At 36.6% G+C, this 18,625-nt stretch overlaps 1 protein-coding gene across 6 annotated transcripts in view; it reads right to left on the reverse strand.

The window, feature by feature from the left end:
- The window catches only part of USP34 (ubiquitin specific peptidase 34), a 133,252-nt gene that overhangs the window by 80,816 nt on the left and 33,811 nt on the right, over positions 1-18,625 (reverse strand). For 5 of the 6 annotated variants that reach the window (XM_054180072.1, XM_054180071.1, XM_054180073.1 and 2 more), the window contains exons 7-8: positions 11,864-12,056; positions 5,202-5,263 (exon numbers count right to left, since the gene is read on the reverse strand). The exons of the other annotated variant lie outside the window; for it this stretch is intronic. In XM_054180072.1, the coding sequence (XP_054036047.1) occupies positions 5,202-5,263; positions 11,864-12,056 (255 nt within the window). The remainder of the gene's footprint in view (positions 1-5,201; positions 5,264-11,863; positions 12,057-18,625) is intronic. 6 annotated transcript variants of the gene reach the window in all.

An 18,625-nucleotide genomic window follows, 5' to 3' on the forward strand; every position in this document is an offset into this window, starting at 1 on the left:
AATTTTCCTGACTTTCTAACAGAGTGAACATCTTAATTCTCACGTGATTCCAGAACTTCATATAAATAAATTCTCATGTGGATAAATTATTGTACAATTTAAGTTTGTGTATTGTCACTCATCCCATTTTTACTTAAATGGTTATCAAAAGCCATATAGCCGTAGGAAATTTCAGATACACTCAAGTTCATACAAATGCACTGAGTTCTGAGCTGCCCCAAATAATCAGGGCAGTCTTGGATAGCTTTTTATTAAGTGTAATTTTCAATATTTTTCAATGCACTTTCATTAAAATTTCTAACTGTGTTGATTTTTTTCATATAGAATGCATTTTTCATAATTCAAAAGTAGTTTTTCATAGAGCTATTTGCAAATTATTCTATGACTATTCCTATATGATACCACTACAAATTCAGGCAGCTTCACAACAACTCAATTTAAACTTAAAATATGCTTAAATTTTCTTTTCAATGCAGTTCTTCCAAAAGTTCTTTAAAAAAAAAAAATGATTTCCTTTGCAATGAAGGGAACAGTGGGAGTGAAAAGCATGCATTATGATCAAAGTATAGATAATGCTTTTCCTTCTAATATGAAGGCAGCAGTACAAAGAATGTTTTTTACAGATTTGATAGCTAAGTCATGTAGGCCTTAATAGTAAGAACATTCACCTTGGTAATAACATATATTATGTACTTTTCACAGAGTTAGTAACTGGGATAACAAGAGGAAAAGTCATTTAAAGAACCTGACACATTCTATGAGTCTGTGTCATGGATGAAGGAGCAGAAGAGACAGAAAAAGTAAAGGCAGCAGCTACTTTAGTTATCTCTAAATCTTTCTCACGCTGGAAATCTACACACACATTGGGCTGTATGATCTCCAGACTTAATCAGTTTACCCCTAAACTTGCAGTTTAATTCACTGAGAGTTCGTGCCTGTCAAAAATAACTGGTTTACTTCCAAGAAATTGAAGTCAAGCACTTTCGATGTTAGTTTCCCCAGGCATTCCATGAGATTGCAGGGAAGAGTAGAAGCTATGTAGTTTGTGATATAACCTGATGTTTGTGAATGGTGCTATGAAAAGTGGATACTGGAGCTTGAATTTGATTCGTTATTGTAAATAAAACTATCCAGAAGAAAGCTATTGTTTACACATCTTCCTGATAGGTCAAAGAATGCCTCTCAGTAAGAGGACTGGGTTAAACTTCTAGAAGCATTTTAATCTAAGGCTATGGTGCAATATGTGAAAGCCACATGATGACCCAGATCCAGGAACAAATCCCAAAGCAAAGTAACACTCCCAAAGAAAAACTTCTTTATCCAACCAGTCAATTCCCAACAGAATTCATCACACAGGCACAAACACACATCAGCTCAGTACAGGATGAAATATGACAGCAAGTTAACATCACTGAAAAATGTAATTGAAACCTTAAAAGAAAATATGTAGAAATGTAACAAGCAGCTTGCAAGAATGAAGACTGACTTTTACTGACAAAATCACTGAATTAGGACCCACAGCATAACAACAGATGGAAAACTCTGATCTCAACTCTTTAGGATCAGAAATGCAAAGAGGATATAGCAGGCACCTGCCTAAACACACACTTGAGCACCTGTTTTTGCATATGAGCACACATTTTCTTATTTGATGCTCTAAAACCGCCACTCTGACATAATCCTGAATATATTTATTAATCTTTGAATACCACTAGAAAGGTGTATGCCGCTAGAAAGAAACATTAGTCAGCTGAAGGAAAAAAATTGCTAGTGTTTTTTTCAGGGGAAATCTGAAAATATTTGTGTAACATGAAGTAAAGAGAAGGGAAGGATTTAAATGACACTGCCACAAATTCCGTTGGTGAGCCTAGACAATAACTGAGAAAGCAAAAGCTAAGAAAACAGTCGTGAAGGGGAAAAGTAATACCAAACTTGCAGTGTAGTATCTCAAGAAATAAAAGAAAAGAGAGAAAAAAGAAGAAATAGTCCAGATCTTCCTGTTAGAGGTGAAAAGAGTTTCGGACAACCTGAAATTACTCTGCAGGAAGCTTTTTAAATGAGAGCAATCAAGTTTTTAAATGAAGCAGTAGGTCATCTCAGGATCAACCTCAACCCTGACACTCTAATGCTTGGCAGCCTTCCAAGAGAAGAACAAAAACAAAATACTCCTTTATATATGTTATTTCCACAAGCTGACAGTGTCCTCATTTAGGAGAAAAACCACCACTTTTGCCTCTTGTCCAAACAGCACGCACACAACAAATCTTTCCCTCCCTGAAAGGCATGACCATATTTCCACTAAGTAACATCAGCAAAATAGTTTTAGGAATCACTGTTCAAAGACTTGGAAGACTCTTCTGTTCAGTCTTGTTATTTTTAGCTTCAATAGATTTTGTACTCTTCAGTACCTTAGATTGCCAAGAATCTGATTCTATCTTAAAAGCAAGGAATGCTAAAATAACAATGTATCTCTGAGGAATATTACGAAGTTGAGCCACTGAGACATTGCACCTATCTATATGATACATATACTTTGTCACCACAAATGCTCAACCCTAGAGAAGACAGTCAGGTAAACTAAATGTAAAAAGACATACAAATACTTACAGCTAGAAAACAGACTTCTCTGTCTTAAGCTGTCTGGTGCTTTGAAGCGAAAATTGTGAAAACCAATGTTTTTCTTGACAGAAGATACTTTAGCTTCTCCTACACCGTGAAAAAATTTGCAACCATGCAGATAAAGGTGGGAAGCTACCATTGCAAACTATCTGCTAAAAAATCCTGATGATACTTCCAAACAAAAGGGAAGAGCAAGGCTAACCTGATAGCTCTTTTTGTAAAAGAAGATACCTCCCGCAAACCCACCTTATCAAGATACAGAAGGAGAAATCCCAAAGGTTGACAGTTCCAAACGCATCTGGAAAAGTCAAAACACATAATGGGGATGACCAGATATAATGCAAACCATCTTCCTTTGACATATCTGCAGAGGCTGCAAAGGTACAAAATAAATCTTAGACTTGCTTTCTGCACTGAGGAAAGAAACTAGGAATGAAAAGCTTTCCTTTTACTGCTCATTCAATCACTGCCAACTCCTTAAGTGCCTTCTCATCCAAAAATTCCTCATGAACAGATTCTCTAATGAGAGGGTAGCTTTGTACTGAACAAAGTGTAGAAGTAAGACATCCCCCCCATTTTCTGCCCCAGCATTTTCTGATTATTCACAGCAAGAAATCAGTGAATTCAAAAGATATCTGAAGATGAACAGCAATACCCGATACAGAACTGTACCAAATGTTTCAGGTAAAACTCCAGAATGACTGGAATTCAGAATAAAAAAGCCCCACATGTTACAGAAGTGGAAAAGAAGGTCTTCTGTTCATGCTGCATTCCTTTCAAATGACAGGCTGTTTACAGATGCCCTTGCCAAGAAAGTAATATCCCAAATGAGAATTTGACAATTTCCTTCAGGTTTAAAATAACTCTGATGTTCCTGCATAGTACATCTGCTTTTCTACAGGGAAATATAGGCACCCTTCTCTTTTTCCCTGTCAAGAATTTTCCTTTTTTCATTTTGAGACAGAAAATCAAACAGCTTTTTATCAGGTTTAACTGGTAGAATAACTTCTTGTAAATGTTCCTCAGTTAGTTACTAGTAGTTAAAAACTATTGCAACCACATGTTTCAGAAGATAAAATAACCCAAAACACCTCAATTTCAGATTTTCAACATGAAGGAGGGAGGAGAAGGAACAGAAAAAGCAGACTGGGCAGTTCCAGTGTAACAGTACACCATAAACTGGCAGGACAACTTTGAAAACATCTCAGCCAAGCATGACACCTCAGATTCAGCATGTTATGCTCCTTCTACTGCTATGGAACTGGAGGATTTGAATAAAACTCAACACCTCTCCCAGGATACAAAATATAGAAATAATATTGATATATGAGCATATATTACATTAGTATCATATTAAACTAATCAATGTGTAATTCCATGTGAGGGTTTATTTAAAACATACATGAACCTAAGGACATGACACTCAGGTTTCGTCAGATTGTAGTATGAAATTTGAGCCATACATGATGAAAATTCTTGATGATCTGACATAATGTATCAAAATCTACTTTGAAATAAAAGCATGAATTCATGTTCATGTATTGATTTACTGCCAGAGGACAAGAAAAAGCTGATCACAACTGGTTATTTGTTTTGTATTCTCAAGGTATTTTCTCATCTTGATGGAAGCAAAACTGCCCTAGGTTCTGATTCTTTTATTTTTAAAATAATAACCTGTTACCATACATTTTACTCCAAATACTCAAGATGTTATTTATATGAAATCTACAGTACTGTGGTCTTGACCTTCAATAAGCAGGTATTAAAATAAAACCCAGAGAAAAAAAAACAGTTAACTGGTGCTTTAACAGGTTTCTCATTAACAAGCAAAAGATGGTGGAGAGCGTGTTTGTAGTGAGATAGATGCACACATGGAGACAACCCCCAAGAGAAATGCAAAGAGTAGGTCACACTCCAAGATAAACATAAAGAGGATACACAACTGAAATCCTAGATTTTACTTATTTTTGCCTATTATTTCAAAAGAAAGTTATTTCACCTAATTAAGATATACTTTTGTCTAAATTCTAGACAGTTCTAAGATTGTAAGTTCAGAGTTACTACAAAAATCAATACATTTCCTAACTGGAATATGATACCACACATGAATCTTCCTGTTACAGGAATTCCCTTTAGAACTGTTAAACACACCTGAATTATACCAACAAGGACTTTGAAGAAAAACAGTAAGTAGCATACCTTCACAGACTTGGTGGAAAACTAGCAACAAGGTTGGGAGATTTGGTGATGGAAAGACAAGTAAGAAATAAGAAAGTAGCAAAAATACTACTTGGGTATCAGTTAGGTGGTTCTTACTATATATCACAATGGAGATAACAGCCCATTGTATGTATTCAGTATCTACATTTTTCTAAAGGTTACCTTGGCTCTATCTTTCAAGACAGTAAAACAAATCCAGAAACATTTAGTTACTACTGAAAACCATTTATTAAACCACTGATTAGAGTATTTCTAATAAATGCCTCAGATTATCACAACTCCCCACTGTGTATCATTCATAATGACAATACAGAAGAACTTATAGCACACTTATAAGTATTCATAATAATGTTCCTACTTACGTTTCTGTGTCTGAAACTAATGACTCATTATTACACACATCATTGAAGGTATGAAGTTGGTTCTACAGTTAGAAAAAGGAAGAAAAAAGTTAAAATTGTATCTAAACATTTTGTGAGCTAGTTTTCTTATATTTAAAAATAGCATTAGTGGCAGCAAACAAAACTTTCTGGTACTTTGAAAGGTTTTTAAATACATAGCTTTGCAAAAATGTAAACAGGCATTTTAGCAGGCGAGAGGGATCAGTTTTCCTTTTTAGTAAACCTTTCTTTCAGTAAAGCAACTGAATGATGTTACCAAGCTATATCCACTCCTGAAATCAAAACAAAGTGTGCAACAGTCACTTTTCACATTGTTTTTTGCGAGAAATGAAACACATACTCTAGCAATGGATATTTTAGGATGAGTTTGCCCATTACTCGTAACATTTACTACAAAAGTAAAGATTTCTTGTCACATTATCAGCGCTGAAACTACAATAGTGGAGAAGGAAAACTATATATTTTTATATTAAATGAAGCTTTCAAAGGTGTCTGAATTAATAAATTCAAAAAATCCCAGAGGAGATTAAAAAAAAAAGCTTGTTAAATGCTTACATGCCATATCCACCCTTTTCCTCAGCTTTCCAGATAAAGAGGTGGCTCTGTATCCAGTTCTTTACATGTACACAGTGTTTTGCAAAAAAACTTATTATTATGTATGACACATTTGTCACCTTGTTTTCAAGAGAATTAAAGACACAGTAATGTGAATGTTTGAAATTAAAATTAAACTTATTGTGCAACTTTGTTGAAGTATTTAATCTGGTACATGCACTCTGTAATTCAGGTAACAGCTAATACCTGCAGTCTTTACACAAACATCTCTTATGCCTAATCTTGTCAATTTTCATAGGGAAAAAAAAGTTTTTGAACAAAACTGAAAACATGCATTTGAAGTCAGCCTGATTACACAATTATTAATAGACAGGTTTTTCACAAATACAAGTGAAACATATTTAGGAGTGGAATGTGAACAGAACTTCATGAAAAAACTCTTATGACCAGTTTGACCTGGGAAGTTTTTGAAGACTTGTGACCCAAGTCGATGGGACCAGATGGGATCCATCCTAGGGTGCTGAGAGAGCTGGCAGATGAGCTGGCCAAGCCACTCTCCATCATTTTTCAACAGTCCTGGCTCACTGGAGAGGTCCCTGATGACTGGATCCACAAGAAGGGCCGGAAGGAGGAACCAGAAAATTACAGGGCTGTCAGCCTGACCACAGTGCCAGGCAAAATTATGAAACAGGTCATCCTGAGTGCAATCACACAGCACTTAAAGGATGGCCAATGGATCAGGCCGAGCCAGCATAGATTTAGGAAGGGCAGGTCCTGCCTGACCAACCTGATCTCCTTCCATGATCAGGTGACCCACCTGGTGGATGTGAGGAAGGCTGTGGATGTAGTCTACCTGGACTTCAGCAAGGTCTTTGATACCATTCCCCAAAGCAAACTCCTGACCAAGCTGTCAGCTCGTGACTTGGACAGCAGCACTCTGTGCTGGGTTAAGAACTGGATGGCGGGCCAAGCCCAGAGAGTCGTGGTGCATGGTGCCATGTCCAGCTGGCAGCCAGTCGCTAGTGGTGTCCCTCAGGGATCAGTATTGGGCCCCATCCTGTTCAATATCTTTATTGATGATCTGGATGAGGGGATTGAGTCCATCATCAGTAAATTTGCAGATGACATCAAGCTGGGGGCAGGTCTTGATCTGTTAGAGGGTAGAAGGGCTCTTCAGATGGACCTTGACAGGCTGGACAGATGGGCACAGTCCAAGGGCATGAGATTTAATACATCTAAGTGTCAGGTTCTACACATTAGCCACAACAACCTCATGCAGTGCTACAGGCTGGGGTCAGAGTGGCTGGAGAGTGGCCAGGCAGAAAGGGACCTGGGGGGTATTGGTCGATAGTAGGCTGAACATGAGCCAGCAGTGTGCCCAGGTGGCCAAGAAGGCCAATGGCATCCTGGCCTGCATCAGAAATAGTGTGGCCAGCAGGAGCAAGGAAGTCATTCTGCCCCTGTACTCAGCACTGGTTAGGCCACTGGTTAGGTTTGAGTCCTGTGTCCAGATCTGGGCCTCTCAGTTTAGGAAAGATGTTGAGTTGCTGGAATGTGTCCAGAGAAGGGCAACAAAGCTGGTGAGGGGTTTGGAGCACAAGCCCTATGAGGAGAGGCTGAGGGAGCTGGGGTTTCTTAGCGTGGAGGCTCAGGGTAGACCTCATTGCTGTCTACAGCTACCTGAAGGGAGGTTGTAGCCAGGTGGGGGTTGGTCTCTTCTCCCAGGCAATCAGCACCAGAACAAGAGGACACAGTCTCAAGCTGTGCCAGGGGAGGTTTAGGCTGGATGTTAGGAAGAAGTTCTTCATAGAAAAAGCGATTGACCATTGGAATGGGCTACCCAGGGAGGTGGTGGAGTCACCATCACTGGAAGTCTTTAAGAAGAGACTGGATGAGGCACTTGGTACCATGGTTTAGTTGATTAGATGGTACTGGATGATAGGCTAGGCTCGATGATCTCGAAGGTCTTTTCCAACCTGGTATATTTCAATTCAATTCAATTCAATTCAATTCAATTCAATTCAACTCTATAAGCTGGCAAGTCGGTCAATGACCTGTAAAGGCACACAGTGGTGCCATCTGCTTATTCATCATTTGATACAATGCAATGCTTCAATGAATTTTTAGATTTGAGATTTTCTTCTGTGATAAGTATTGGAATAAAAATACAACTTTGAAGTGTTACCAAAACAAAAAAGGGGGGGAATCCAGGATCTGAATTTCCCATACCAAATCCTTATCCAAAGGAATTTTGACAAAAAGTGTTCTTTCTTGTTGGAATTTTCAAATTTTACAATAATTTTAACAAAAGTCTTAGAATTCTGACACAACAGTGCAAAATGAGTTACACACAGGATAGTGTTTTACCACCTTATTCTCACTCATGTCCTAACATTTCATTCTTGTTTCATTACTAAGAAATATCACAGAGAAAAAAATACATATTTATTAGCATATTTGAAACATTTTAAGAAATTAAAGATGTCTGTGACCTGATATTTGATTAATGTAACACACAAATGTTTTTGTTATGAAGTCCTACAAAGGTGTAAAGTCTTCAGCAAAGGAAGCGAGAACAAAAATCATCTCCCTAACTAGTCTTGTATCAAGACAAAACATTGCTCAAAAGCAATGAAAATTACTACATGCAAACCCCGTGCAAGAAGAATAAATATGCACTGTTTGAGTTTTGCACTAAATTTGTTCAGGAAACCCAACAATGTTACTAATGCACAGTACAAAGCAAAAAATGGGTTGAAAAACTGAAAAACGAAGGATGACTAGATCAGTGATGCATGATACTTTTCATATGCTTAAGTTCATCTGTAAATGTATGACAGGAAAGCAGAGAGTCCTATTTATGAGGGATAAGTAGAGAGAAAAGGGTATTTTGGAGCTGAACCACCCGAACTGATGACTGAGAGATTAAATCAGATGAACAACCAACAGCAAAAGTAAAGCTTCAGGTACAGCTTGGTATACATTTTGCTGTTCTTTTCTGTAGGTATTTCCAACTTCATATTCAACCAGACATGCTTCCACTTTGCTAAAATTAACTTTCATGCGTCTGTCTTTGACCTTTATTTGTAAATAATAACTTTAGTCAGATTATATTACACATTATGTATATGTTACTCTTCAAGGAAGCATAATCCCTGTACGCCATGCAGCATGTACTCTTATGAGTCTCAAGAAGTTCCATGAAACTGAAAGGTTTAATTTTAGGACTGGTCATGTTAGCTGTCAGGGGAAAAAAAAGTCTCTTGGCAGACGCAAATCAACACCTCCCTGTTAGGAGAGATACATCTGTTCAAATTCACTGATATTTTTGGTCAAAGAATTCTGTCTATATGCTGAGAACAAACATATGTTTATCTTCCACTAGAAACAATTAGGCAAGCTACAGAAATTATTTCATCAATCTATTGTACTCTTGATCTCGTGAGTTTAAATTAGAATCTGCATCTGAGCAAACTACCTATATGAATTTTCAGAAGAAAATTTTCTTTGAAATAAAGTATATATACTTTAAACTATATTGCACATAATTTCACAAATTTTCTTTGAATCTTCATGTCTGTTTGCAAAATGAAATTAAGAAATGCTCAATTTCTGACAAATTAAAGTCCAGGAATGAAAAACAGATACTGTAGTTCTGAAGTCCTGAATATAAACGGGAAGCTGAAATTGTGTTGGTTGGGAAAAACATTTCAGTGAAATTAATTTGGAAAAATTGAGTCATCACAGACTTCACTTTTAGCAAAAAGAAACTTCAAAAAAGCAGTCATCTGTAATAGAGAAGGATGTGTGAAAATACTAATGGAATTGAACTACATCACATCTTTGTTTGCGAAGAGAGCAGAAAACTTCAGTAGCCAACATATCTCTGAACTGCAGTTCAGATTTCACATTCAAATTGCATAAAGCTGGCAGTTACAAGTCCTTCTAGACAAGTCACACAAAATTAAAACAAAATGCTTCTCAGACTCAAAAGGTCAAGCAAAAAAGATCCTTCCAAGGATATCACGATAAGATCTTTAAAAAGAAAACCAAAGAACGGAAAATTTCCTATGATTTCAATATGAAGAATAAAACATCTCAGTGTTCCAGAGCAGTTTTGGAGACTGTTTGTATAAAATAAAGTCTCAATAACTTATTAATGATACTCCTTTTTTTCAAAAGTTGAAACCAACTTGCTTTAAGCTAAAATTACTGTGGAAATTTTGCTTCTGGTAATATATGCCTGTTAGTGAAAAATCTCATTTTTACAGTCATATTTATCAATCTTAAAATTATGCCATTTCATACACCTTCAAATTAACTATATGCCTGAAAAAGTAAACTGATGCATTCGTATTTTCAGACTTTCCTTTGGTAAGGATATACAAAAAGACATATATTAGAAGTTGAACAAGGACAATTGCATAAACCCAAAGGACAGTACTTAGAGAAATAAAAATATAATGCAATTGGAACTATGCAAACACTGGAAATACACTTTAGAATCAACAATAATGAAAAGGAATTTTTTCCAAAATTGTGCAGAATAAAACCCAGAAAGTTATTTTTATGCCCAGTTAATGGCCATATTTTAAAATGTATCAGATATTATAAGACATCTCTAACTTTATAAAGCACATAGCAATGAAAACATGAATATAAATATATGTTACATTTTCAGCTAAGATTTAATCAAGTAATGTCACTATTTCTTCCCAAAGTTAACTTTCTCTGTATCTTGATTTAACATCTGTACTGGATGAAATGCATTATGTTTTCATTCACATAAATGTAAAACTGAATGCCCAACACATTCAAGTCTGATAAATGCAGTTACACTTAGAATAACATTTGATGTAGTTCATAGACTTATTTAAAAAAAACAACACCAAAACCAAAACAACCAAACACCAAAATGACTGAGTGGGTCACATACCTCCATAAATTATTTACTTTTGTTTAGAACCACCAATAATCTGACAGGTTACCTTAAATAATTTATTAAAACAATTATGAGTACTTTTATATGGAAATACAGGGAGAAGAAAAATCAAACTTTAAGAAACTTGTATTTACTGATGGACAGCAATGAGGAGAGTCATACTATGTGATACCATGTAATCAGCCAGAACAGACAAAGTCAAGCGCGTTCATAAAACACTACAAAACTTGTAAAGAGCTATGTTTGTCTGTTCTAGTACATACCTTGTAATGATTCACTATTTCGTGGTTAAGGCAAACATGACAATATGAGCTATAAATCTTAAATATAGGAGTGTCAGAAGAAACAAAACATTGAAAATACTGAGATGAATAAAAATGGTCATTTCTGATCTGTACAATCTGGCTATAACACATGTAAGAAGTAATGACAGACAAAAGATGTATCTTGACTTGAGAAATGTGGAGCGTTTAATGGAAAAAAGAAGGGTGGGGTTTTTTTGGTTTTAATCTTTTTATCTGATGCTACATATATTAATCTCTTCAATTCAGTCATCTACTAATTAACACAGAAACGCTCTCTTAAGAAACAGACTAATATTAAAGAAACAAGAAAGGTATGTACAATACAAAGCAGCAACTAATTACAGTAGAGTCAAGACACTGTAAAGGTAAAAGTGACAACAGATTGAAAGCCCTTGTAAACAACAAATATAGCCACGTCAAGGGACTCAATTTCAACATTACTGTCACAAAACATTAGAATAGAATAGAATAGAATAGAATAGAATAGAATAGAATAGAATAGAATAGAATAGAATAGAATAGAATAGAATAGAATAGAATAGAATAGAATAGAATAGAATAGGACAGGACCAGGTTGGAAGAGGCCTTCAAGATCATCGTGTCCAACGTGTTTAGCACGCAAACTGTTCAGGAAAAACGTTACAGTTCCATATGCTGCAGAACATAGCCATCTATTCACAATCATGCCTATAATTTCTAATTATAGCCATAATTCTGCTTTTTTCACGCATTAAAAAGCCCCCCAAACAAGACTGTAATTCATTCATAAAAAAAAAGAAACATTTTTTCTAAATATGATTTATATTTTAAAAAGTTCTTACTGTTATTTGACTCAGCCCAGCCAATCTCATTGTTAGAGTTGGAGACATAAAGTATTTAAATGCAAGATCAAGACTCTCTTTATCGAAACACAAGGCTGTATCCAATGGTTCTTTAACTGTGCTCCACATTAAATCTGCCATGTTCCGGGCTGCACTCTGTCGCAACTCCTGGTCTGACAGTTTACATAAATACCTAGAATAAATTACAAATGGAAGGGGGAAGAAAAAAAAAAAAAGAGAGTATAATTCAAACTGGAACTGCCATCTTGATGCAAATATATATTTCCAATAGCTGCAAGACTACTAAGTCTCAAAATACGCTTTCAAAAGTTTGCAACAGTAAAAAAAAATCACTGAGGAATAAAGGAATTATGCAGAACATTTTTTAAAGTAAATAAATTTATTATGTTAAACCTCTGCAGATGTCTTTAATTCCACAAATGACAGGAAACCCACAGAGTTCTTCGGAAATTCAGGTTTTAAGGCTAAACCTCGTACCTGTTTCAAGGGAAGGTGCCCCCTCCAAACAGCTACATCATGTTTGTTTACTTTATTTAAAACTCAAACATCACAATCCACTTAACATATTAATATACTTTGAAACTGAATTTTTGGAAACAGCGTGGTGGACCACATATGCCATGATCTGACAGTTACAATACTCTGAAGGTTAATAAATCCCTGTTTGCAACCACAGTCACAGAACAGAAAAAAAAAAAAAAAATCATAATTGTGCAATCTTGGTCTCATAAAATTAAATGTGGTACATGCACTTTTTTCCTGCCATAATCATACACCATCTGTGCTTTTATACCAGTACTCCCTGTGCCACAGTACTGCTTTTGCTATGGGTTGGTGAAGGAACACATGCCCAAGTTGTTTCTTTTATTGATTTGTGATTTGTAAGGATGCACGAGAAGCATCATTAAGGATCGCAAACAGCTAAGTTCTTCCTACTGCAGACATCTTAGATAAGGGGTGTGGCAGCCCACCACAGGGTCACCTAATCATGCACAACAAATCACAGTACAGATATTCTCTGCAAATGGCAGGCAGAAGAAATAATCAATTATAGAAATTTATTGAAGCTAGTGCAACCTTAGTCTTCAGTCTTTTTTCTGCTGTACTTCAGCATTTTGAAGTTTCCACTATATCCAAATTAGATATAGCTACACGGAAATGTGTTAAAAATCCATTTGTTTGACAGCCTCAGCCTGGATCTATCCTTGGAGATCAGCCAAATAGATGCATTAATCTTAAAAAACACAAAGAGATATTAAACTACACTTAACTGGATTTATGCACCATTCCTTTGCATTGACATCATATAAACATCAGTAAATTTTATACAATAATAAAAATACAGGCCCTGATTCCTATTTAGAGTGAGGCCTTTTTCCACAGGTCTTGTGTAGAGGACTTAAAATAAACACACTTAAATGATACTTAACAGTGTCAAACACAGAAAAGAGAATCCAGTGCAATAATCATAGAGACTGCAGATAGAAATTAATGGTAGGAGGACTGTTCAGGGCCAAGGCAAACAGATCTAACGCTGTTACTAATTGTGAAATTTGTCTTCTCATGTGCAGCACAGCAAATCATGGCGAGAAAGTAATGCTTCTGTGCTATAAATACTAAACAAAGTAAAACTAACTGAGACGGGAATCTTCACGTGGAAAAGTTCAGTGGCAAACTAGACCCAGTGACCTATCTTTAACCCATGGGTGGGTGAAAAGAGTTATAGTGATCAAAAAATTGGTCCATGTTACAAAACACAATAAACTCAGGTATGACTGTAAGCAACCTCAGATTGAGGTTTATCTCCCCATTTTTATATGCAAGCTATAATCAGCCCTAGTTCCAAAAGTTTTCCAATGTTCACAATGCACATCAAGTCACAGACAATAGTTTTGTCAAGAATTTCTAAAGATCTCAAAGATATTGAAATAATATTTTCTCATTATACGTAGGGCAGATAAGGAGTGCTTGTATGTAACAGACAAGTAGAAGTGGACACATCTACATGCACCTGCGTCTACATCTATTCTATTCTATTCTAGGGTTTCTGTGGCTTCACTAGATTTCTGTAACAGGATTTTCACCTGAAATCTTCCTCACACTAGGAAGTCTGGTGATGCAGCTATACTAATCTGGTTTACACAATAAAATGATTTTTAAAAGGATCATTGTAAACCTACTTTCATTCATAAAATCCCTACGACAACATTTTTGAGGTTCTTTCAGTGCATTCACTGTATTTAATTCAAGTCTCTATCAGACCACTGTCTTGCACTCTGTATTATAACATTAAGAGGTAGCAATTTTTAAGAAAAAAACCACACTTTAGAGTAACTGAAACCATTATGCACATACATTTTCACAGCTAAAGAAGCACTTCAATAGTATAATCTGCTTTGCCAAGTCCCTAAAGAAAGCTCCAGAGAAAAAGAGTACCTTTTACTTGTTAAAATGCAACCTGGGGTTGTTTTAATGCAACCAGGAACAGTGTTTAGAATAGAATAGAACAAACCAGGTTGGAAGAGACCTTCAAGATCATCGTGTCCAACCTAGCATCCAACACCACCCAACCAACTAAGCCATGCAACCAAGCACCCTATCAAGTCTCCTCCTGAACACCTCCAGTGATGCTGACTCCACTACCTCCTCAGGCAGTACAAATGTGGAAGACAGTAAATTGCATCTACACTAGAACATTTATTAGGACTTTTACACTGGTCATAAATAAAAAGTTATTATGTATTTACTAGAAGAAATAAACTACAGGAACTTGTAGAGTAGGCCAAACCTCATTTTTGTTGTGGAAGGATACGGTGGTGTAAACCCATCTCTTTCAGTAAATGGAGTCCACTTTACATTTTTACCAGAAGAATGTTATTATTAATTTTTTTAAAAAGAAATATTTAGCTATCACTGGCAATTAACACTTCCTCCCTTACACTAACTGTAAATTTGCTCCATTGCCTTACATAAGAACAGTGATACTACCCTATTTAGCCCAAAACAGCCACTCTAAAAGTGAATTAAAAATTTATCCCATATATAAAAAAATGGATGAATCTATCAACTACTGTGAATTCATTGATCTCTTTCTGTTTATACTTCTGGCTTTCTCATTACACAACGTCTGTTAGTGTCACAACTACATTTGTGAGAAAAAGAGTCTCCCTTAATTCCTCTTAAATCTGCAACCAGACAACTGTATTGCATGTCCTTCATTTCTCAGTTTTGAAAAACTGTGAATTATCATTCCCTGATTATTTTCTTAATATCACTCATATAACAACTATTTCCCTGTCAAAAAAACCATCCTAGACTATGTCCCTATCAATGTAACTTTTTATCTTCTAACTTCCTTGTCACCCTTCTCTATCACCTAGGTAGTTCTGTTATTATCTCTGTAAGATGGGACAGTGAGAACTGTATATAGTATAGAAATGTGACTATGTGACTGATTCATGTAACAGCTTAATAATACCTTCCATTCTTTCAATTTCTTTTATTCCTAAATCTTTATCTGTATGATTCTGATGAGCACTGCGTCTTACAGGAATATATAAACAACACTTCACGATCTATTTATTTTTGTAAATCCGATGGGTTTGCCTAAATTAGACTTTCAGGAAGAAACATATGCTTTTTTTATACATATACATAAAGGAAAGACTATGTATATATAGCACCTGTCTTGCCATCCTGGCTTACTTAAACTAACTAGTGAATACATATGATCTACATGCAAGCCATACATATACATGTATTTTATTTTACACTTGTTTAGTCTAGTGGAACTATTTTAATTCGCTGTATTTGGGGATAGAGAGAGTTCAGTTTTAAACAGGCAGTTCCATGATGATGTAATGTTTACAATCATATCTTGCACTTCAGGACCTCAGCTACTCAGCTGTGAAATAATCTTTTTTCCCTTAATATGACTCCAGTGGACCACAGCTACAAAAGGGATACGTAGCAGAATGAGTCAGTGCTCCTCAGTGAAATGAAGAATTCACTTCAGTGCCTGGCTGTTGTCTCCTGACTCGACTATTCCTCATACCTACAGCATACATTTTAAGACTTTTGGAAGAGTTTAAGTTTTTAATTACAAAAAATACTTTAACACTTATTATAAGAGCTCTTCCTGATAGTAGGAAGGAGTGCTCTTGGGGACTCTCAAAAATCCAATTCTTTAAAAAAGTATTTTTAAGCAGAAGAGCAATTTGAATTCTCTCTCACTGTATTCCACAGACAGCATTCCAGATCAATGATTCTACTCAAAGCTTCTGCTTCCTCTGCATATATACCACACCATGCTTGTGCCTTGTGCTAACACAGGAGCAACGGCCACTTGCCATTTCCTTCCACTGTGCTTGAGGACAAAGCATTCTGTTTCTCCATAACTGGGGCAGAGACATGAATCCATTGTAAAAAAATCTCTCAAGATCCATATTGAAGTAGGAGAGAGGAAAAAGGGAGGGCAGGAGAAAGGGTTAGGACTGAATGCAGTATCGGGTAGTGCTAATGCTACACACATTCCACATTCCAGGAGTGATCTCCTCTACACAAATGCACACCATGATATTAATTTTATTCACTCCTAGTAGAAATAATGACATAACCAGCACACAAAGGTTAACCTCATCTGATAAAAGATTCTGCTAAGATGCCAGTCAGGCGATCTCACTTTCTGCTTACACCGATCATCATGCCAAAATGCAGTTCTTGCAAGGAGCAGCCATTTGGACTACAAGTCACCTGGAGTCCCAAGAGCTCATTCTAGACTAAACTCTCTCCAAACCCTCTTTCTTCACTTGCACAGCAGCAGAAGCTATTGCAGGATTTACTTCAAAGGTGCTGTGCTGCTGCGTTGAGGATTGTTTGCCTTTTATTTTTCTCACTGAACTAAAAAGCAGATGGAGACCTGGAGACCCAAGCTGCTAAGACAAGATCTGTAAGCTAGACAGCCAAATGGGGTGAGTTGCATACATCAAGAAAGTCATCCTTTACCAAAAGGAACTGTGTTAACTTCTGTCCATTTTAGGGTATAGGACTAGAGATTATTTTTGCTATATGACCTCTAAGCCTTGTGTCCTGTTGAGCAATCTCAGATCTCCCATCAGGACGCAGTTGTGCAAAACAGAAACTGGAAGGACATCACCTTCCTTTTCTGAACTGCTACTGTTTTTCACTGATGTATCTTGTTGATTGATGTGAACGTATTGTAAATGCTGAGAACAGACATCAAGGGCATTATTTATGGCAAGAAGCTGTTGATAAATCGCATTTTAAATCAGACACAAGTATTTTTGTATCCACCTGTGTCTTGCACTCAGCTCTGGAGCTGGCAACACAAGACAGACATGCGTCTGTTGGAGAAGGTCCAGAAGAGGGCCACAAAAATGATCAGAGGGCTGAGGCAACTCTCCTACCAGGACAGCCTGAGGGATTTGGGTCTATTGAGCCTGAAGAAGGCTTGGGGGAGACCTTATAGTGGCCTTCAAGTACCTGAAGGGGGCCTACAGGAAAGTTGGAGAGGGACTTTTTATCATGGCATGCAGTAGTAGGACAAGGGGCAATGGCCTTAAACTACAACAGAGTAGATTTAGATTGCAAATTAGGAAGAAGGTCTTCACTATGAAGATGGTGAGACACTGAAATGGGTTGCCCAGAGAAGCTGTGAACAGCTCATCCCTGGAAATGTTTAAAAGCAGGCTGCATGAGGCTTTGAGCAACCTGGTCTATGGCAGGGAGGTTGGAAGCAGATGATCTTTATGGTCCCTTCCAACTCAAGCCGTTCTATGATTCTATGGGTAAGGAAGAAGATATGAATTAATAAAAAAAAAAAGGAAGGGGAAAAACACAGGGGAAAAAAATCCATTCAGTCTAGTAACCCTAATTATGTCTAAAATTGTAAAACAGAAAATGCTTTAAGAATTATAGGATAAACAAGCAAGAATTAACAGCAAAGGCTGCAAGCTGTGCCCTTCTGTCTCACTCAAGTTCCCTCTTAACCTATTTCTAACTGTTGATCCTTCAATGCCTTTTTAAATTTCCATAGGCTGCAAGAAGAAGAGAGGTAAGGCTCATGAGCCAAACTTCCAGGTACACAAATAGCAATTAATGGAATATGTATGGAGACAAGAACTTGAAGATCCTCTGCCTGTCCTTCCTAGACTGATTTATGATTCATTATTACCTTTATAAGACTTCAAAAATAACACATCAGCATTAAAGGAATGCACACAGCTGGACTGTAAGTCAAAAGGGCCATGCTTTAATAGAAGGTCAGCATACTCTTCTCTCCGCTGATACCATTTTGGTAGAAACTACATTATAGAAAGACACATCAACAGTCAAGCCAGTACTTACACTACTAGTCAAAATTCTCTACAATTAAAACCAGAGCATTTTAAAATATGAAACACAGTTCTGAGCCTCATTTTCTGTGCACTTTTTCATTGGCAATGTAATTATTTTTGTTACGAGTCTGATTTTACACTCGCATAGTTAAGAACATATAATCTGTAACAGCAAGCTATGATCAGTATAAGCTCATTTCTAGTATTCCAATGACAGGAAATCCAGAGCCTGGGAGGAGATATGGACCCATGCAAGAGCAGTGGCCTTTCAGGTTTTCTGCACCAGATGATTAATACTGGGCCACTGGAAGGAGAATTAGTTGTAACCACACCCCTCCACCTCTGGGCAGATACACATTGCAAGATAATTTCATCAGCAGCTCAC

This window comes from Dryobates pubescens, chromosome 3 (genome assembly GCF_014839835.1).
Source record: "Dryobates pubescens isolate bDryPub1 chromosome 3, bDryPub1.pri, whole genome shotgun sequence".
Classification (NCBI taxonomy): Eukaryota; Metazoa; Chordata; class Aves; order Piciformes; family Picidae; genus Dryobates; species Dryobates pubescens.